Source organism: Raphanus sativus, chromosome 9 (genome assembly GCF_000801105.2).
Source record: "Raphanus sativus cultivar WK10039 chromosome 9, ASM80110v3, whole genome shotgun sequence".
Classification (NCBI taxonomy): Eukaryota; Viridiplantae; Streptophyta; class Magnoliopsida; order Brassicales; family Brassicaceae; genus Raphanus; species Raphanus sativus.
This window is the reverse complement of record NC_079519.1, coordinates 21039853-21061877: the sequence shown is the minus strand read 5'-3', so window position 1 is coordinate 21061877 and position 22025 is coordinate 21039853. Positions and strand designations below refer to the sequence as shown.

General features: G+C 33.6%; 2 protein-coding genes, 1 long non-coding RNA gene and 1 other non-coding gene across 4 annotated transcripts; 3 read left to right on the top strand and 1 right to left on the bottom strand.

The window, feature by feature from the left end:
* The first annotated feature begins 1775 nt into the window (after positions 1–1775).
* On the top strand, positions 1776–4603 carry LOC108828233 (origin of replication complex subunit 1B). Its single transcript, XM_018601851.2, has one exon. It carries the CDS (start codon positions 1924–1926, stop codon positions 4387–4389), a length of 2466 nt encoding a protein of 821 aa, XP_018457353.2. The 5' UTR covers positions 1776–1923; the 3' UTR covers positions 4390–4603.
* On the top strand, positions 2914–2990 carry LOC130500543 (small nucleolar RNA snoR28). Its single transcript, XR_008939164.1, has one exon. It is a non-coding gene; the product is annotated as a small nucleolar RNA snoR28 (small nucleolar RNA).
* Positions 4604–4955: 352 nt separating the features above from the next.
* On the bottom strand, positions 4956–6639 carry LOC108828237 (uncharacterized). The gene is made up of 2 exons (XR_001945782.2): positions 6460–6639; positions 4956–6350 (listed from the first exon to the last, which is right to left on the bottom strand). It is a non-coding gene; the product is annotated as an uncharacterized LOC108828237 (long non-coding RNA).
* Positions 6640–14794: 8155 nt separating this feature from the next.
* Positions 14795–21301, top strand: LOC108824939 (putative cysteine-rich receptor-like protein kinase 39). Its single transcript, XM_056994212.1, has 7 exons — positions 14795–15757; positions 19535–19663; positions 19750–19883; positions 19962–20172; positions 20251–20488; positions 20694–20832; positions 20909–21301. The coding sequence occupies exons 1-7, from the start codon at positions 14914–14916 to the stop codon at positions 21188–21190; spliced, it is 1977 nt and encodes a 658-aa protein (XP_056850192.1). The 5' UTR covers positions 14795–14913; the 3' UTR covers positions 21191–21301.
* The last annotated feature ends 724 nt before the right edge of the window (positions 21302–22025 follow it).

Here is a 22025-nt window from a genome sequence, read left to right as displayed (position 1 = left end):
AAGCAATCTATATCTTTTTCTATTTTATTAAATCATTTCTTAAATCTCTTTTACTTTCCTTACAAAAATCCAATGATATTAATTTAGGCAAATCAGTTTACCATTGCTTCCAAACAAAAAATATTTTCTAAAAATAAAAGATGCTTATAATAACAGAAATGTAATGAATATCTTTTCAAAAATAAATGTTCTTTGTTACTATGGAGGTTTATATTAATAATATGGTGATATACATAACTCAAATATATGTATTTCCATGTTTGGCTACCTTTAATACATAACATAATTAAAACAAGGAAATAGTTGATTTACATTAGTAAACCTGCGTATACGAAAATACAGAACTTTATGTATATTTTATATAAATAATAGTCTATTAAAAATTAAATATACTAAATGTGGAAGAGTATAAAATATAAACTATTAAAATTTCATATTAAACAGTTATTTTATTCAATAAATTCAAAAAACATAGACTATTATTCGTACAATATAATATTTTTTTACAAAAAATAGAAATTAATATCTGCACAGATGTGCATGTTAAGCTTTCTTTATATAATACAAAATTATTTTGTATATAATCTATCATTGTTCATTTTAATCTTTCTTTATATATTACAAAATATTTTCCACACATTTTATTGTTATTACAAACACACAAAAAAACTCAATATATTACAAATAACTATTACAAAATAATCGTATAAACCAAAAAATTAAAAAATGAAATAAACACCCGCCCGAACGGGCAGGTCATGGTCTAGTTCTAATTAAAATGAGACTCAGACGATAAAAGTATTTCAAAACAAATTATGCTACATCTCAATTGAACCACAGTAAATCAGACCTCGCATTGGTAAACTTTTTTGTGCATTCTAATTAAAATCAGACGATAAAAATATTTTAAATCAAATTATACTACATCTCAATTAAAAGTATTTTAAATCAAATTATGCTACATCTCAATTGAACCACATTAAAATTAAGAAAGGAAAAATTATTTCATTCCATTCGTTCCAAATTTTTGAATAATTAGAATGTCTAGTTTAGTTAGTATCCAGATTAAAATGATGGATTGAAATAACTCTATTATTATAAAGTTGAATGGCGATAAAAAATTTTGAATAGCGATTTTAAAATTCCAAAATAGTTTTACCACATATACTCATTTATTTGATAAAATGTATCTTCTAACCTTTTTCATCATACAGTTTACCAACATCTATCGTCATTGGTCTCCAAATTTATACATAAGAAATGCAAATAGATATCTTTAAATTTTAAGATTGTTGAAAAAATTGAAAACCAAAACAATGTCATTTGTTATATGAAAAATGATAACTATGATTTTAATAATTTATCCAAAAATAACAAAACTATATTTCCAAATTCCTAGATCAATGTCCATCCTTACGTTAAAGAAGATATTTATTTTATGGAGAAAAGTCAAGTTTAAAAGGATCAGCGGGTGATAAATGAAATGTCTTGTATCTCTTAATTTTAGCTCTTAAATAATGGGTATTAAACAAATTAATAACGTTAAAACTCTTTTGAGACACTAGCCAACATTAGTCATCAGTCAATTTTTTTGTCATTAGTCATTAGTAAATTAGAATCTTGAAATCAAAGTTGCATGAATCTATCAATCTAATAAAGACAAGTAAATCTTCTAGTATTAATTTGTTTTGCCACGAAAGAATCTCTCACCATTTCCTTTCCAAAATTAAAATATTTTCATAATAAAAAAAAACATTTCTTCTTCGAGGGAACATTTCCCGCCAAATCCTTCTCAGTAAAACCCTCTCCCACCAGAAACCATCTCCTTTCTCTCTCTCTCTACCTCCATCCTCTCTCTCTCTCTCTCTCTCTCTCCTCCGCCTCCATTGCCCAGAAACCCTAGCTCTCTCTCTCTGAACATCCATGGCTGCTTCAACTCCAAAAACCAAAACCTTCCAATCCCCAACCAAAACCCCAACTAGCAACGTCTATCGCAAATCGTACCTATCTCCTTCTTCAGCATCGCATCTGACTCCCCAAACACCACAAACCCTCACTCCTCTCCGCAGATCCGCTCGCCATGTCTCCCGCAAGATCGATCTCGGAGACGACGCCGACGACCACCAAGAGAAGAATCTCAACGCTCCGATTGAAGAAATGAATCTCATCCGAAAACGAGAGAGAGCCCCCAGAAAACAACAATCCACAGACGATCTCAAAACTCCCAACAAGAAGACTAAATCCAAATCCAATGTCAACGCGGAGGTTTCCTTCTCTCCTGTATCTCCGATTCGATCCGAGAAGACGCCGACTACGACGAGGACGAGGAGGAAGACGAAAAACACCGAAACAAGCTCGAACAAGAGAGTCTACTACAACAAAGTCGAATTCGATTCCGTCCAATTCCAAATCGGCGACGATGTTTACGTCAAACGAAAAGAAGACGAAGAAGACGACGACGACGCGGAGTTCGAAGATTGCCGGATCTGCTTCAAATCAGGAAGTAGTATCAACAACGTGATGCTCGAGTGCGACGACTGCTTAGGCGGATTCCATCTGAAATGCCTGAATCCGCCGTTGAAAGAAGTCCCCGAAGGCGATTGGATCTGCAGCTTTTGTCAAGGCCACGAGGCTCCGAAGCCACCGGAAGGGAAGAAGGTGGCGAGGACGGCGAGGGAGAAGCTTCTCTCGAGCGATCTATGGGCTGCTCGGATCGAGAAGCTATGGAGAGGAGACGGTGTGTATTGGATTCGAGCTCGTTGGTATATTATACCTGAAGAGACTGCTTCGGGGCGTCAGCCGCATAACTTGAAACGAGAGGTTTATTTGACGAACGATTTTGCTGACGTGGAGATGAGTTGTGTGCTGAGGCATTGTTTCGTTAAGTCTCCTAAGGAGTTTGCCAAGGCGGGTAACGATGGTGATGATGTTTTCTTGTGTGAGTATGAGTACGATGTGCATTGGCATAGCTTCAAGCGTTTGGCTGAGTTGGTGGATGGGGATTGCGAGAGTGATGACCATGAGTGGAGGGAAGAAGAGGAGGTTGGTGATGATAGTGATGAAGAGATGGAGGGGGAAGATGATTCCAAGAGTAAGATAGGTTTAGCAACGAGTTCTAAAGCTGCGAATTCGCTTAAAGGGAGGTTCTTTGGGCTTGACAAGGTGGGAGCGAAGCGGATTCCTGAGCATGTGAGATGCCATAAGCAGAGTGAGTTGGAGAAAGCGAAAGCTACGTTGTTGTTGGCGACGAGGCCTAAGTCTCTTCCATGTAGGAACAAGGAGATGGAGGAGATCACTGCGTTTATAAAAGGTTCCATCTTGGATGATCAGTGTTTAGGAAGGTGTATGTACATTCATGGTGTTCCTGGCACAGGGAAGACTGTTAGCGTGCTATCCGTTATGAAGAATCTGAAGGTTGAGGTTGAAGAAGGAAGTGTGAGCCCGTATTGCTTTGTGGAGATCAACGGTCTCAAACTGGCTTCACCTGAGAAGATTTACACTGTGATCTATGAGGCGTTGAGTGGTCATCGTGTGGGTTGGAAGAAAGCTTTGCAGTCTCTGAACGAGAGGTTTTCAGAAGGGAAACGTATTGGGAAAGAGGAAGAGAAGCCTTGCATACTTCTCATCGACGAGCTTGATCTCTTGGTTACTAGAAACCAGTCTGTTCTATACAACATTTTGGATTGGCCCACCAAGCCTAACTCCAAGCTGATTGTGTTGGGGATAGCAAACACTATGGATCTTCCAGAGAAGCTGCTTCCTCGGATCTCAAGCCGAATGGGTATACAGAGACTATGTTTCGGTCCTTATAACCACACTCAGCTACAAGAGATCATCTCCACAAGGCTGAAAGGAATCGATGCTTTTGAGAAGCAAGCTATTGAGTTTGCTTCGAGGAAAGTAGCTGCGATCTCAGGAGATGCAAGACGTGCTCTCGAGATTTGCAGGCGTGCAGCTGAAGTTGCGGATTACCGTCTAAAGAACAACGCAACCGCGAAGCACCAGCTGGTGGTTATGGCAGATGTTGAAGCAGCGATCCAAGAGATGTTTCAAGCACCTCACATTCAAGTTATGAAGAGCGTTTCGAAGCTGAGTAAGATCTACTTGACGGCTATGGTTCACGAGCTTTACAAGACAGGAATGGCGGAGACAACGTTTGACAGAGTGGCGACGACAGTGTCGTCTCTTTGTGGAACCAATGGAGAAGCTTTTCCCGGTTGGGACGTTCTTCTCAAAGTGGGTTGTGAACTTGGTGAATGCAGAATCATTCTCTGTGAGCCTGGAGAGAGGCATAGGTTGCAGAAGCTGCAGCTGAACTTTCCAAGTGATGATGTTGCTTTTGCATTGAAAGACAACAAGGATCTTCCATGGTTGGGAAATTACTTGTGAGTTTTTCTGTTATTGCTGTTTATTGAATCCAGAAACTTTCTTTAAGTTAAAGACTAGTTTTGTTGGTTCATGTTGGATGATCATCTGGACTTATATCTGTTTTTTCTTGTTTGAAATGTTGTCATGTATCCTTTGTTTGTGTAAAATCACACACAGAGAAATGTTTTTTTATTCTTCATATGCAAGAACAAGGTCTCTCCCTGTTATTGACAAAGCAACCATTATACACAGTTACCTCATGATTATACTTGTATTAGATACATTATATGAAGTAAATCTTGAAGTTAAGTTAAAACCTTATTGTTTTCTTTATCAAAAAAAAAAGAAGTTAAGTTAAAACCAAACATTATTTGTTTTTTGTCCATTACATTATTTGTAATCTAAGCATTTTAAACGTTATTACACATATTTTATTTTAAAAACTATTCAATCAAGAGGGGTTGATTAATCATAGGTTGATTTCCAACATAATACAAATCTTAGCACAGTCTATTGTCTTCAATGTTATCTATTAGTATCTAGTGTTATTTAATTTGGTATTTGTAAATCTTGCTTTGGAGATTGGGTTAGTGTTATTCACTTAATTTTTTAATATTTCACTGAAGTTGGATGTCTCAGAAACAAAATACAAGGCATAGCAAATGTTTTAGAACTAACACATGGATTTTTGTTAGGCATTCAAATCATGAATCGAAATACTCGATGCCAAAAAAAAAAAAAAACCAAATACTCTTCCTAAATGCTAACAAGGGGTTATTCGATTCATAAACATTTGTACTAATTTTTTTAACATCAATTTTAAAAAAAAAAATCATAAAAATTTATAATTTGAAAGAACTAACCTTGAGAATCTTCTGAAGTCTTAGGTATCCATGTTTTCGATCAAAGATCCTTGCAGTGTTGCAAGTAAGCCCTTTCGTTACCTGGAGAATGAAAACTGTGAGAATGGTTTATATAAGCCTTACGAAAACAGAAATCCTACAAAAGCTACACATAAATAGAAGTTGACTTCCACTAGACTAGGACTTTTTTATTAACAGAAATTGACGCAGAAAGCTACACACGACTCTTTCAAACCGAAACCTCCTCTATTTTAGGCCGTTTAATTATAGTTTCTTAGATACACAACACAGTTTAAAAGGCTATAGGTGCTTGCAGGGAAAACGACCTATTTCCACACGAGAAGTATTATATAGTAACAGTTCCACACCATCTTTCGACCTCGTCCTAATTGCCCATATTCAAAGTTTGACAACCTATTTCCCCCCAAACTGAAAGTTCGAAACCCGAACCTACATGGCTTCGGTTATTCATCAATTTAGTGGTTCGTAAGAGGTAACCAAACCGGAAGACCGAAAATAACCCGACCAGAGATCCAATATATCAACCCGGTTCAAAACCAGTTCTTAAAGACTCCCAATTATACGAACCCTAAAAACAACGAACCCAAAAGCTCTTTCCTTTAACTGGTGATAATTGAAGATGAGCAATGACAGTGGAGCTTCGACAGAGACATCAGGTGTTCGAAGAAGAAGACAAGTAGTTCGTGTGCCGAAGAAATGCTGGTGTGGCGAAATCGAGGTCGCAAGAATGTCCAAGTCTGAAGCTAATCCCTATCAGCGATATTACCGTTGTGCATATGCGGTGGAACGAAAGGTAAGTGTGATGAATCTGAGATTCGATGTTCATATAGCATAGATTTGAAGAAATGATGTTGCTTTGTATGTGTAGCTTAGCAATGATAACCACTCATACAAATGGGTTGATGAGGCTTTGGCGGATGAGATAGAAATATTGGGGATGAGGACTGAAAGACTTGAGCAGCAAATTCAGAAACATCTTTCTCAATGTTGAAGTCGTTACGCTCACGTCGGTTTTCACCATCAGAATCATAACTCTGGTCAAATTCAGGGACACTATTCCACTCAATATTCACATCAGTCCATCCTTCCTGAGACATTCTACAAGCAAAAAAACACCAAGATTATCATACTAGAGACTCAAAATTAAAACAGAGAGTAAGCATAATAGAAAAGAAATTCGAAAAGGAAGAAGATGAGGTGACGAAACTTGAAAAGGAAGAAGAACAGACGACGAAATCGATTCAAAGTTTCGGTCTTGCCTAGGGTTCACGATACTTGCGAGCGATAGAGAGAATTGGGATTTTTTTCTGCTTAATTTAAACCGGGTTAGTTAAATTATGGTTTATAATCACAAATCGGGTCGTCTTAGGTTTAATTAGGTTTTCTATTGGTTAGGCTTAAACTCAAAACCCACTAAACCGATTTTAATCGGCTAATTGTAAGTTCATGTGGGTTCGGGTTTCGAACTTTCAGTTTGGGGGGAAATAGGTTGTCAAACTTTGAATATGGGCAATTAGGACGAGGTCGAAAGATCGTGTGGAATTATTGCTATACGATATTTCTAGTGTGAAAATAGGTTGTTTTCCGTGCTTGCATATTGCTACATGGAATTTTTAAAAACAATTTACATTCTGCTTTTGATGAGAACTGTTTTGTTGACATAATTCTTCATAAGATCAACAACCTTTACAAAGTCTACAGCTTCTTTTGTTTGATACTGGAAAATAGTGATTTATTGAGTCATAGTGATTAGATAAGGTTTTTTGATTTGCGTCGACAATATCTTAGACAATGTACCAATAAGCTCACAAGAATGCGTGTGAAACGCAGAATCAACTCAATACCAAGAATCACCAATCTGAGAAAACTATACATTCATAAATTAGACTCTTTTTTTGACAACGTATCTCCATATTTTATCGAATGCTAAACAAAATTAGAATGTGGAGCTCTAACCAAGATGACAAAGGATCTTGGATAACATGTTCCACACATTATCTCCACTGTCAACACCATCATTGTTATCAGCCGAATTATCTTTGGGAATATTTCCAACGCGTTCTTCTAAATTTGTCAGTTTCTTCTTCAACTCCAAAGCCTTTCATCCAGTCAAAACAAAAAAAAAGAAAACAAAAAAACTTCTAAGCCTTCTTCAGTATGGATATCCTCTAAACTATCTTTTATGTCCTCACACACGGCCTCACAATCATCTTCGTCATCACAACATAATCTAGTATTGTCATCATCTAACTAATGATCTTTTTCACTAAACTGATTTTCACTATTATGTTCACCATTGCGTTACAAAAAAATAAACCCATGATGGACACTAGAAATCAAGTAATAGAAAATATAACATAACTATGTCTATAACATAACCATGACGAATCCATAACATGATCATCAATAACATAGACATGAGTATTTCTTCACATTCATTGGTTCAGGCTCTGGTTGAGTCATCATCTCATTACGCTTTCAATTGTTGCTCTACTTGTTGCCGCCGCCTCGTCTCACACCGGTGAATCAAGAGTTTTGTTCTTCTAAAATTAGCCATCGTCTCTAGAAAAGCAGAGTTATACTGATTAAATAAAGGGAGAGATTAAGTTACCTTCACGCTAGAAAATCACCATTCAGGCAGATTTATTTTGTGCCGTTTGTTGGCCATGCAAAAGATAAGTAGCTCACTACAAGAGAAATATTTGATTTTTCGGAGAACGTTCTTTTTCAGATGAAATTTGAAAGAGAAATTCCCTTAGATAGTCTTTTTAATTTATTTTCACAAAAGTAGTTTTTTAAAGAGTAAAATGACCAAAAGAGATTTTATTAAATTGGTAAATATGTATTTATAGCCTTTAGATTAACTAATCTAAATTTTATGGTTTAGAGTTAAGTGATGGGGGTTTTAGAGATGAATTCAAATTTTTAAAAATAAAAATTAAAATTAAAAATTTTGAAACTGAAATGAGCTATTTTGGTAATTTTATTTTTTGAGAACTATTTTTGTGACAAAAACTTAAAAAGGGTTATATGACAAAATTGTCCAAGTTGCTCAAAAAAAAGACAAAATTGTCCAATTTGAAAGAAAAAAATTAGCTTTGCATTTTCTTCGCAAATTTGTAAGAGACAATGCGGTTAACCTGTCTATTTCAAAAGAACATTGTTTTCACTCTCTCTAAATTTCTTCGGAAAATTTGCTTATTTTTTCCTAAATTTGTGTTCTTTCGCAAATGCAAGAAACTCTTTTTTTTTGCAAATTTTGCGATGAAATCGCAACCCAGTGTGAACTGCAACACATATTTGCTATGAAATAGCTCCCCTCACACATGTTTTGCAAATGATCATTTCTAAGTAAGCTTTATGGTGTGGAAATATTGTAGCCTAATGATTAAGGTTTAAAGGTTTCTACACTAAATCTGGGTTCGAAACTCAGACTATGTATTTTTTTGCAGATTATAAGAAATCCATGTTTCAAATCCTGGAGAGAGCGGTTTATTAAACAATTATGCATATTACGGAAAAAGACTGACAAGAGATTTACAACATGGTGCAAGTTAAACTAGTCAGACGTGAATTTTTATAGGACAGCTCAGGTAATGCAGCTAGGCGTAGATCTCATAAGATAGATAATATTGTCGATTGTCGAATCTACTATATAATTTTTTCTCATATCATAATTGTAATATCATATAATAAATCAGCATTTAAAAAAGTAAGCACTATTAGTTATTTCCATTGCAAAATTGACTTGTTTCCGTTATTGGCTACTGATTCTTGGGCGATCTTTAAAATTGTGAAGTTCAAGTGATAATAATAACCTTTCGGAGCTGCTTTAATACAATTTTAAAACTATGCTTTCTTGTTTATATTATCCAAAATTTGAAAACATTAAACAATTAAAATTTCCATTTCTTTCACAAAAAGTGACAATAATAATTAATTTACTTTTTCTTCCCGTTACTTTTTGAAATTAATATGATTCAGTCAATTTATACTTAAGTTGTTTGGAGAGAAGAATTTAGTGGGGATTTAACTAATTTTAACACTTTTGGGTTTAATTAATTGACCTTTTCCTCTTCAAAATAGGAAAAAGTGCTGAGTAGACGCCTTATTATCAAAAGCTTTTGTTTGGTTTTAAATAAATTGATTTTTTTTTGAAAAAATATAAATAGATTTTTCTGACATAAATAAATAGAAATTTATTTGTAAAAAATCTTTGACGGGTTAACAAAGTACGTAATATATGGATTTTCTATTGTTATATAGTTTTCATGTGGGAGCTTTTGAAAATCTTTAATCTGAAGTTAATTAAATATTATAATTTTGCAAATCACAATAATATATGCCTTATTAAATAACTGGGTGAATAAGAAACTTAACGCACCTTTATCATTATCAAGGAATTAGTCTGATGGTAAAAACCCGTATCATCCCATAATTCTTAAAAAAGAAAACTTTGTTAGAAAAACAGTACGCATTTTACCAAATAAACAGTGACGTATGTGGCAAGTAAGAGACTTTCTGTTATCCTAAAGACACGTCCAAAAACGTCATTGTTCTTCTCTTATTCAGTCATGCTGCTGAAGATCATGCTGCTGAAGACTAAAAATAAACGCTGCTACGGCCTACGGCAAGAATCTTTGAACGGTTTCTTATTATTAAAACATTTAGATTGTTTTTTTTTAAATAGACGATTAAACAAAGTACATAAGAGTAATTCTAATATTTGTTTTTTTCAACCGAAATTTATTAATTTTTTTTACGTCAAATGGCTGATTTATTACTTAAGTTTGAGGTGGTTTGAAAATCCAAATCGGAGTAAACAAACAATGTAGTATATGTTTCTATGAAAGGATCTCGCTATCTTAGCTAATGAATCAGACAATACATTCTCAGATCGAGGAATAAAAACAATTGAAAAATCTTAAAAAGAGAAATCTGAAAATCTGCGTTTCAGCTTCTGCAGCTCAACTAATTCAGTAAAGAAGTTGGGCCATGCTCTTTACAATCAGTGCCAAAAGCCTGATACGCCGACAGTTGAAACATGCACTCTATTATCTATAATAGAATCACAAGCTCTGAGTGAAGTGGTGAGATTCTTTGTTGCAGATTTCTTACTCCCAATAGTTAAGTTGTTCCTCCTGAAGTTTTCCATGTCCATATATAACCATGAGTGAATTATGTGTCTATGAATCATCTATCAAGCATCTCTTAAAATTTGTTATCTGCTCAGGGATTTGTCTCACTGTTTGTTCCTCTTGTTTACTATTTCCTTCGAACTAAGTATGACATTCTGATTCAGTATGTCGGACAATTTTTAAAGGATCCCCTGTCTTTTTCTCTGAATAGTTTATCATTCCTCGTTTTCTAAATATAACACATAATCAAATTTATTAATTAATTTGATGGTGAACAAACTACACAAATATATATACAATAAGGATCCAAACAATAATGAAAACAACAAATAAGGAACAAATTCCTTTTGATCTTCAAAGTCTCTCACAGATTCCTTTTAGTTTTTTTTTCAGTCAGAAAAAGATGAGGAACTAAAATGATGAGAAAAATAATGGATCACAAGGAATAATTTTAGAAATGATTTTCTCAAGACGTCTTTATTAATAAAGTATCAACTTTATGACATCAATTATTTTTGTTGTATTTAATTGACCTTATTTCAGTTTAAATCGATAAATTATTTGGTTCAGAATTCAATATATTGATTCAACCATAAGAAGTGATTAAAAATGTCAATTTTCAAAGATTATAAAAATATCACCATATACCAAAAAGACTATATCATTAAATTCATATTGTCGCTTCCTCGATGATGCATTCCATAATTTCAAAAATATATTGTCGCTTCCTCGATGATGCATTCCATGATTTCAGAAATATATTTTTGTACCACAAATATTGTATCAAAATATAAAATTTTGGTGGTCGACATCAAATATCTTCTTCTTGTGTCTAGATCTTCTTCCATTTATTGAATCCATAGTGATTTTATTGGTGGGCGGTGTTTCCATAACAAATCCGTGAGTATTTGTTTCAAACATCTAATAGTCATCACAATTTGATGATAACCATCGGAAACTAACAGTACATGTTGGAATTGACAAGGACTCAGCAAAAACTGAAACCCGATAAAATAATTGGGTAATCTGCAATAGAGAAATGAAAAAATGTTATAGAAACATAGATCTATGCTTTTGTTTTGGTGTTGCAATCACAAATTTTTTGTTGATACTTTTCTGTAGAATTATATGATTGAAGAAGAAATAAAGAAGGAGACAGAGCCACCAACAGATATCGGTGACCCTAAAAACAATCGACGGAGTCTAAAAGTGCGGGGAGATGAGAGTTCAGGAAATCATCACTTCGTGAGAGAAGAAGTGGTTGGTAATTCAAATATTTGTTGTATGGGAAATTTAATTTTTGAGGTACTTTGGATAGCTTACATACAAAAATAATCATAATTGAACTGGATCCGATAAATTTTTAGATAATTTAAGGTTCTGAATAAAAGATTCATACTGAACTAAACCGAAAGATAATCAAAGTGATCCAAACTGATTTTAGTGTGGTTCATGCATGTTTAGTTACTAGGTATGCCTTTTACTTTTCAAAGGTTTATTATGGATTATATTATTTATTTTTTTTGTGTCAAGTTTCAAACTATATACGAAACTTTATAAATTAATAAATACGATAAATTAATAAGTTTTAAATATCCCAAGGTGGGCCAATGTAAAACATGACACAATTCGATATGGTAATAAGATGATTATTTTGAAAAAAAATTATATGGTTCAATATAATTTTTAATAATTAATGTATATAAAATTTATATAAATAAACAATATATTAAATAATTTTATATACAATGAAGTCTATCTTTATTTTTAGTATTTTTGAATATGTTGATGTTATTTTTTTCATTTTACACTTAAATGCATTTATATATACGATACATATTTTCTATACATCCAGTAATCAAATAATAACAACATAAAACATTACCTTTATCTTTAAAATTAACATGTGTCGTAAGAGTTACAAAAATACATGTGCCATAAAATAAAATTTATTTTTTTCTTTTACATAAAACAAAATTTTAAATAGATAAATCTAAAAAATGAATATTTATGTAAATTAATAACTTTGTAAATTATCAAATATCAACATTATTAAATTATAGAGTTTTTATTGTAACATGCTGTTTACTGGAATTACATGCAGTTTATTGGTACGAGAATTACATGGAATCCCCTATATATTAAAAGAGAAGCATTCGTAATTAATGCTTTCACACTATATTTTTAGAATATGCTGACGTGTCGCCTTCACAATCGTTTAACATTTAATGCGTTCACACACTAATTTTTTTTAACTACAATCGAGACATTTTAATGTGTTTGCATTCTATTTTTCAATAAGCTCTTTTGGTTCATACATTTTTAATATTTTGTAATAGTGAATTGAAATTATTTAATCTCTTTTTACAACTACTTTATTAAAAAAAATCATTAAGATTCGCATAACTAAAATGCTCGAGTGAAAATGTTTAAGAAATTAAAAGTTTTGTATCTAACTTGGTTTCTTGAAAAGAGACATGTGACATATACAGTGATGAATAGGGTGCAATGCTATACTCCAAGTGTATAGATTGTTTCAAAATGTTACCTTTGACAACTGTGATATCAGATAGCATCTACACAATTCATGGAGGTCTCTTTCAAAGCTGTTCTCGGATTCATGAAGATAACACTTTATTGTTGGGTTCTTTAGAGGAACTTGACAAGATTGAGAGGAGGAGACATGTTGGTGAGAATGATGATGATGATGATGATGGGAATATAACTCTAAACCATATTTTATGGTCGTGTCCATGGATGACTTATGGCCTGAGCGAGAGTAACTACACGAGATTTTTTGGGAAGCTGATTGCACTGAGAGTTTTCTAAAACAATTGAAGTTAAAGGTAAGTGGTTAACTTCTAATGATGTTTTCGTATGTGATTATTTAAATTTAATGTGTTTTGTTTACCGTTTTAGATGATCATAAGATCACATGAAAGACCTGATGCAAGATCAGATCGAGAAGACATGGGAAACATGCTATGCGGATACTCACATTAACATTAATCAAAATATACATTTTTAAACTCAATAAAAAAATTTCTATGAGTATAAATATACAAATTTTTATATTATGTTTAAGTTCAAACAACAAAAATAATATTAGATTATCTTATGTAAAATACAAAATCTTAAAATGTCACCAACATTTTTTGTACAAACAATATAAATAATATTGGATGTCATTTTCTTAAACTATTTTTAGATTTTATTTGATTTTACAAGCATTTAGAAACTTAAAAATGAAACCATTGATTCGACATAAGAACTGTCGAAAATTCATATAACACGAAGCCAAACAAATATAATAGTTTTAGGTTTATCACCGAAAAATAAAAAACCTCGATCATTTTAACCGAACAAAACAAAATAAATATGGATTTAGGATGGTATTTATATTTTAGGAGGTTATAAAAATAACGTAATACCGAACAAATATCCAGATTAAACAGATAAATGTCTTTTTATCTTAAAAATAGGACTGAACAAAATATCCGGAACTGAAAAACCGACTCGAAACCGAACCAAAAATCAGGGTCCCGAACTGGATCAGACACTGGGTAAATAACTGAATGGTTCCTAAACTGATGTATCCGAAGAACCGATACTCAACCCGATCCGAACAGAGAACTGAATGAGTACCCGAAAATTTCCAAAATGTAAATAGATATTTAAAAATATTATTTATAATTATATGTATAATTATTTTTAAAATAAAATCAAAATTATGAATTAAATATATTAATTATTTTTGTGTATTTTAAGATAAAATATGATAGTTTGCATAGAAATACTCAAAAACCGTGTCTAATGAGTAATTTTAGTTATTTTGGTATATTTGGGAAGTTTGGATACAAAATATCCGAACCGAATCAGGTAATATAGTTACTTTGAGTATGAACCAATTTCAGATATATTATTTATTCGGTTATTTTAAGGTTTTTTTACATCAAAACCGAACCCACTAGAACCTGGGAGGACTCGACTCGAACCCGACTCAGAATTTTGTAATACCCGAACGAGACTTAATTTTCAAACCTGAGAATCCGATATCCGAAAGAACCGACAGATACCTGAATACTCATGCCTATTAAAAAGATAACAAAATCAATAATTTCATTCCGTGCAAGGCACGAGGTATTACCTAGTTTCTTATTACTTTGCTTGTTTCTTAAACATTTAGCGGAAACATTTACTTACATTTGTTTCGGTTCCTAACGTTTTCATATATTATAACAGCTTCTAATAGTGATAATGGTTTGACGGCAAAAGAGAACTCCGTATATATAATTCTAAAGTATAATTTTTCAATAGTACTTAGGTCAATTTTGAAATATTAGGTCGCAGTTTACCGTGTTTGTAAATCAACCAATACACATTTTCTTAGTCTGTGCCCGTCAAGCAACGTTCTCTGATCTCACCTATAAATATAACAAAGCTCTTAAATCAATTGCTTCTTAACGAGAAAGAGAAACACTCTTCTTCTGAATTTTTTTTTTCTTCTTTCACTATTTTAAATAATGGGTCGTCGCAACCCTGCTTTGATAATGTTCCTCTCTTCTTCTCTTCTTATTGTCCTTCAAAACCTCGACGTCGTTAACGCCGTCACGTGTAGCGGAAGCTTCATCAACGGTAACAGCAGCTACTTTCAGAATCGCCACGATCTCTTCTCCACTCTAGCCTCAAAAGTCGTCGCCAACGGCGGATTCTACAACGCCTCACTCGGTAAAAGTCCTAACTCAGTTCACGCTCTTGTCCTCTGCCAAAGAGGCTACAATCGACAAGACTGTATCAGTTGTGTCGAAAAAGTGACACAGGAGATAGAAACTGGTTGTCCAAACCGCATGGATTCGTTCAAGTGGGACAATGACGATGGAGACCATGTTTCTTGTCTTGTAAGTTCCTCAAACCACTCAACTTTGGGGAACCTTGAGCTTGAACCTTCTGCGATATATCCAAATGCACTTAGTATCGAGTCATCGAAGGACATGACGCTTTTCAGACAACAGTGGGAAGCAACGGTTAATCGGACCCTCGAGGATGCCACGGAAGCTGAAACCTCCTCCATACTTAAGTACTATAGTGCTGTAGAAGCCGAGTTCACGGAGTATCCAAATGTATACATGCTGATGCAATGCACGCCCGACATAACTTCCCGAGAGTGCAAGATATGTTTGGAAAAGTGTGTGACATATTTTAAGAAACAGTTTTGGGGAAGACAAGGAGGCGAGGTTAGTCTTCCGAGCTGTGTTTTCAGGTGGGATCTATATGCTTTCCATGGTGCTTTTGATAATTTAACAAGGGTTCCTGCACCTCCTAGATCTCCGGCTCAGGCAAACGGAACCTTTATAACTGACAAGAAAGGTAAAGCAACTGAGTTAAAGGCTTAGCCAATATTAGAATAACATCCTCTAGAGAGTTGACAAATACTAAAGGAATTTCTCAAAAGTTAATTAAGAGAGACTATTACATATTTGTCGCTCTATTTTTATATTTAATTTATCTTATAGATACTTCTTAATTAGAGCATATGTAGGTCTCGGTTAGGATAAGAATGTTAGAAACCGGCTAATATCTATTACTAGGGGAAACCCGCCCTACGGGCGGGCAGTGAATGAATGTATAATATAAAAGTATCTTAAATTATAATGAAAAGTTGAAACTATAAATTTATTATTAATTAAAATAACATAAACACTAACTATTTTGTTATGTTATTTTTATCAGACAAAACTTTTCTCAATTATTCACATGAAAATGATAATGACTACTTTTTTTTACTTGACTATAAAAATATGTAACTGGCTTCTATATTTTATATGTAAATTTATCATCTTAAATTGTTTGTAATATCAATATGATTAATTTGTTTTTAATTTTGTCACACATCTATTTACATTGTACTATTTTAAATATGTGTTTTTACATTGAATTTGTTTGACTAATGTATAAACACAATTTCAGTTCAATACAGTCAATTATTTTCCCATCACGCCATCTTAATGGGGAATTTATTATCTTTTTGGAGTAATGGGAAATTATTTTTCATAATATCTATGCTTACTTTTCAAAATTTTGATGGTTAATTCTAACTTTTACAAACAAACCCAAAACTATGAATGGAACATTAGAGATAATCTAATAATGAAGTTTTAAATTTATTTGAAGTTATGTGGATGTTCCATCGTTAGAGACAATGTTTTGTATTCTTTTTTCTTATTGTAGAGACGTTAATTTGGACTGGAATAGGTTTGTGAGTGAATAACAATATCAGATACTCGGACATTTATTATAAATTGTTTCTAAGGACTGTTTTTAAAGAAGTTAGAGAGCCTCTTTTTTTCTTTTTTTGAGCAACAGAGAGCCCCTGTTCTATAAGCTTTTTAAGAGGTTCTCTTCTTCTATTATGATTTTGTATTATTTTGTTTTCTTGTTTTTTGGTGCAGAAAGAATAAATGTGGTTGCTCGGTGCATTTTCGAGTTTTGGTTCGTTTTTGTAGTTTATATTTCTTTGTAATTAGTTGACATCTCTCAGTTGTGTATATACACTTAGATCACATACATTAATATTTTATGTTTTCTTTGCTTATTTGGTGATTATTTTAGTGATATATACTGACGATTCAACTCAATAATTGACATTAAATGTTCAAACCACGGTAGTGAGTTGTAATTTTTAATGAGCATATTTACCTCCGTATTGTATATCTGCAATAATTTTTAGAACTCAGAGCAGATCACCTTGACACTGGTGTTGAAGTGATTTCAATAATTGTCTCCACTATCCTATCCCAGCACGAACATACCTTGATAACATTGTACAGTATATACTATTTTTATTGTAACTTCGTATGCAGCCCCCAAAAATTATTCATCAATTTTTACCCAAAAACAAAAATTATTTTTCAGTTCCCAGCATCTATTTAGTTTTGAGTGTACTGTACCAGTAAGTCTCACATTGCAGACCTGGCTTCCAGTGTGGAAGCTGTTTAACTTATGTCAGTTTGCCGTGTTTAAGCATCTGCCTGCGGTTCCACTTCCTGCAGTAAAGGGTCTGCTCTGATGAGGGTACCATGTAGTTTTCTTAGGTGGTGCAGTATGCTCAATCAGCTTCAGAATAGTTTCTGTCAGTGATAGTTCCATACTAATAGCTTCTTTTTAGAAAAAAAAGTACAAACTAATGTTTTCTTAATAAGCTTCAAAGAAGGCAAATGACTCAAGTCTTAGATACTGTATATAGCATACGTCTGAATGTCAGTGGATTGTATCTATAGTGAATTGGTTATAAATTGGTCAGAAAGCAGTTTGTTGAAAGTAAGAAAAGTAGAGCAAAGCGTTTTCTCTAACCATATTAACTCTAGTCTCGCATATGGAACATATAAATTGTAGAGCAGTTCAGCTAAAGTTACATATGAGCTGACTAACGTTGCTTGCAGATTCAAGCTCTCAATCATTGTGAGAACATTTCAGCCCGTGGACCTCAGATTTCTTTCCCACGTGCTTCCTGCTCTCGGCTTGGATTTTATGTTGAAGGAAGTTTATGTCTCTGAGCCCTGGTGATGAGATCCTTGACCTTATTTGTGTTGACTCGCTTGCACTGTGTTTCTTCCTAAACCTGCAAGTTATATATGTGGAATACTCTTTCATAGCAGAAGCAAAAAAGATTTCAGATGCAATTTTAACAGCAGGAACCAAAAAAACAAATTAATCTGATACTTCCATTGAATACCTTTCATAACTTTTGCCTTTAGAATCCCATGGAACAACTTGTCTCGATCAGCTGCAAGCAAGGCTATATTTTAGTTAAGCAATCTCTGCATGACACTTCACTTACCACTTTCTTTCTTAAGTAATGTTGATGTCTCGTACAACCGCTATCTACAAAGTGAAGGTCTAGTCTAGTTATACTTGATCTAGAAACACTTCCAATAATGGATTAATGAAAGTAATGGGACTCACCAGGTAACTAACTGAGTATTAGTATTTGCCAAAGACATTAACTCTGCATATTTACGAAACCTAAAAATCTCCAAGGGAATTGAAGCAGCTGATTCGGTCCTCTCAACAAACTTAGTAAAGTCTGTGAAGTGAATCGATGGGATGAATCTGAGAACTTGACGTCGGTGTTTCTGCTTATAACATTAAAAGGTCTCGAATTGTATGAGAAGCTGTGGGGTTAAAATTGTTAGCGACAGTGAAGGAGCCTAAGGACACAAACCTTTTCATCAAGAAGGAGCATGTCCACTCCCATCAGTTCTCCTCCCTTGTTGACGTTTCGGGTTTCCCAGAATCGCATCAGACGCGTGACGACTGATCGGAACAACGACCGGTGTTAACATCAGAGAAAAAGGTTTGGTTAACCACCATTGTTGCAGGTTGGTTGTAAGAAAGAGATAAAATTCAGTTGAAGCACCTCAATCTGAAGATTTCTAAGACAGTATTTATAGAATTTAGATTAAAGACAATAAGATTTAAGACGCAGAAACCACAACGCCTTCCGTTACAGAATTTGGATCGATATCGTCTCCGCCGATCTAAGAGAAACGAAGAACACGGTATCGTCTCTACGGGCGTATGGCTAGATGGTGTCTGAGCCGCAAAACAGAGCGTGACATGCCCAAGTGAAGCCCAGACGAAGGACAAAAGAAAAGACGCTGCGTTTCATTTAACTGGACACGTGTCACACGTGAGATGAGCGAATTTCTGATGTGGCAGCTGATGTGTCAGGAGGAGAGATCCAACATTTCTTTATAGTAATAGATAGGGTAATTCAGACAAATTTAAATATCTTGGATTAAAAATATTTGAGTAATTTGACTTTAATTTTAAATATTTTAGATAAAAATATTCGGATAGTATGGTTTTCTCGGATAGTCGGTCTAACTAGTATTTTTAAAAATGTTTGGTAAGTTTAAAACTATATTTTAGATATATTCAGATATCCATTTGGTATATAGAAGTTGTTCAGATATTTGTGGTACTTCTAAATTCTAATACGGATGGCTTTAGAGACTTACCAACGGAAATGCCCATAGAGCATTGTCTTTTTCTTTCTTTTTGAAAATAACCTTTAGAGCATTGTCATAGAATCAAAATTTGTAAAATGAGGTTCCCAGACTGAAGTGGGTTAATAATTTGCAGGAAGAAGCATCAGGTATAGCAGAATTATTGCGATTATTGGGGTTCCTACTCTCATTAATCTGTTGGTATTTATTGGTCTCATAAAATTCTATGTTCGGAGGAAAAACTCATACAACGGATACAATAATGGTACGTAACTTGTAAGTTGTAACTTGTGTCTTGCTTCAATCAACCTTATTATGTAGAAAATAAGGCTTATTATTATTATTTTGTAGTTGGTATTGCAGAGTACTCTGATTCTAATGGCCAACCTATGTTACGGTTTGATCTTGGTACAATTTCAATGGCAACCAATGATTTTTCGTCCGAAAATAAGCTTGGCCAAGGTGGATTTGGTGCGGTCTATAAGGTAGTCATAAATGTTCTCCTAATAATGATTTATTGATTGATTTTGGTCTTGGATTATAGATCTTGAGAACGGTTTCAGGGGACATTACCAAATGGGCAAGAGATAGCTGTGAAGAGATTAACCAAAGGTTCAGGACAAGGGGAGATAGAGTTTAAGAATGAGGTTTCACTCTTGACAAGGCTCCAACACAAGAATTTGGTTAAGCTTCTTGGATTTTGTAATGAAGAAGATGAAGAGATTCTTATCTACGAGTTTGTCCCCAACTCAAGTCTTGATCACTTTATTTTCGGTAAGGCTTCGAAAGAGAGCTGAAGGTTTTATACAGTTTTTAGCAACTTAGCATTAAAATGCTTTTTGAGCTCCACAGATGAAGAGAAGCGTTCACTTCTTACGTGGGAGGTGCGATTCAGAATTATAGAAGGCATTGCTCGAGGTCTACTTTATCTTCATGAAGATTCTCAGCTAAAGATTATTCACCGAGACTTGAAAGCAAGCAACATCCTTTTAGATGCGGAGATGAACCCTAAAGTTGCAGATTTCGGGACAGCAAGGTTGTTCGAAGAAGATGAGACGAGAGCTGAAACAAGACGAATAGCTGGAACCCGGTAAGAGTATATCAATCAACCTTTTTCAAGAAAAAAAAATCAGGAAGTCATGCGCCAAAACTAGAATCTCTAAGTATGGAAACCATAACATGTAGTACTAGTTTGTCTCAAGCGTCACTCGACATTAAATACATATTTATTACATATATGGATCTTTGAGACAATCTTGGGTGAAACATTCATGAATTAATTTGCATATATGTAGTGGATATATGGCTCCTGAATACCTGAATCACGGGCAAATCTCAGCTAAGTCTGATGTATATAGCTTCGGTGTTGTGCTTCTAGAGATCATAAACGGTGGGAAAAACAATAGCTTCAAAGGAGAAGGACTTGCAGCTTATGTAAGCTTGTTTCACATTGTATCAGTCTTTTCTCCATTTTCTTTTATCAAACCTAACATGTATCTTTTTGGTTCAGGCATGGAAGAGATGGGTTGAAGGAAAGCCTGAGATTATAATCGATCCTTTCTTGGTAGAGAATCCGAGTAACGAGATCATAAAGTTGATTCAGATTGGTTTGTTGTGTGTTCAAGAGAATGCAGGGAAGAGACCAACCATGAGCTCAGTAATAGTTTGGCTAGGCAGTGAGACTATCACCATTCCTTTACCTAACACTCCTGCTTTCACTGGAAGCATGTCCCAATCTGAGAAAGGTACAACGTCAATAAGCAACGTCTTCACGGAGTTGAGTTTTCGATGACTTGTTTCGATCGTTTTGTTTGCGTACACTAATTCAACGTCAATAAGCAAGTGTCCATCGCCACTACTAAGTTTGGGACTGGAATACTGGTGACATCCAATATAATAAAAATTGAACAAACCTCTCTGAAAATTCTAAATATATATAGATAATTATTTTGATATGATCTTTTCAAATATTTTGTTAAATAATAATGCTTTATAAATTATTTATAAGTAAAAATAAAAACGATTATAAGAGTCTACCAATCCATAAAACAAAAAAAAAACGAAAATGTTGATTTTTTTTTGTTTTTGTTTTTATGCATTATCAACGCTGTGAAAATGCTGATTTAACATCAAATGTGATGAAAATGCATGATCAACATTATTCCCTAAAATTATTTCCGTAATGCTCAATTTTCTGTTATACAAAATTTGTTTGTATGATATTTTAGAAATTTTGGAGGTTGCAAAGCATATTTACCAGATCATTAGTATCGTTGTAATATTTAAATGTGTGTCATAATTTTTGTTGTCAAGTACCTATTAAAAAAGATTTGTATCACGTTTCTTTTGTAATATTCTGTTTGTATAGTTTTAATTTTAAAATAATATAAAATTTTTCTTCATTTAAATTTATGTGTAAAACTTGAATTTATAAAAATAAATCTGAAATAATGATGAGATATAAAGAAAACTAAATATTAAAACGATAAACAAAAAATATTTGAAAATCCTAAATATGATGTATAATTAATTGTAAGGACCAAAAATGCAAATAAAAATATGAAACTTAAAATTTAAAGTTTTGAAATTTTTTTTTGGAAACCAGAAAACTCTATATTTGAAATAAA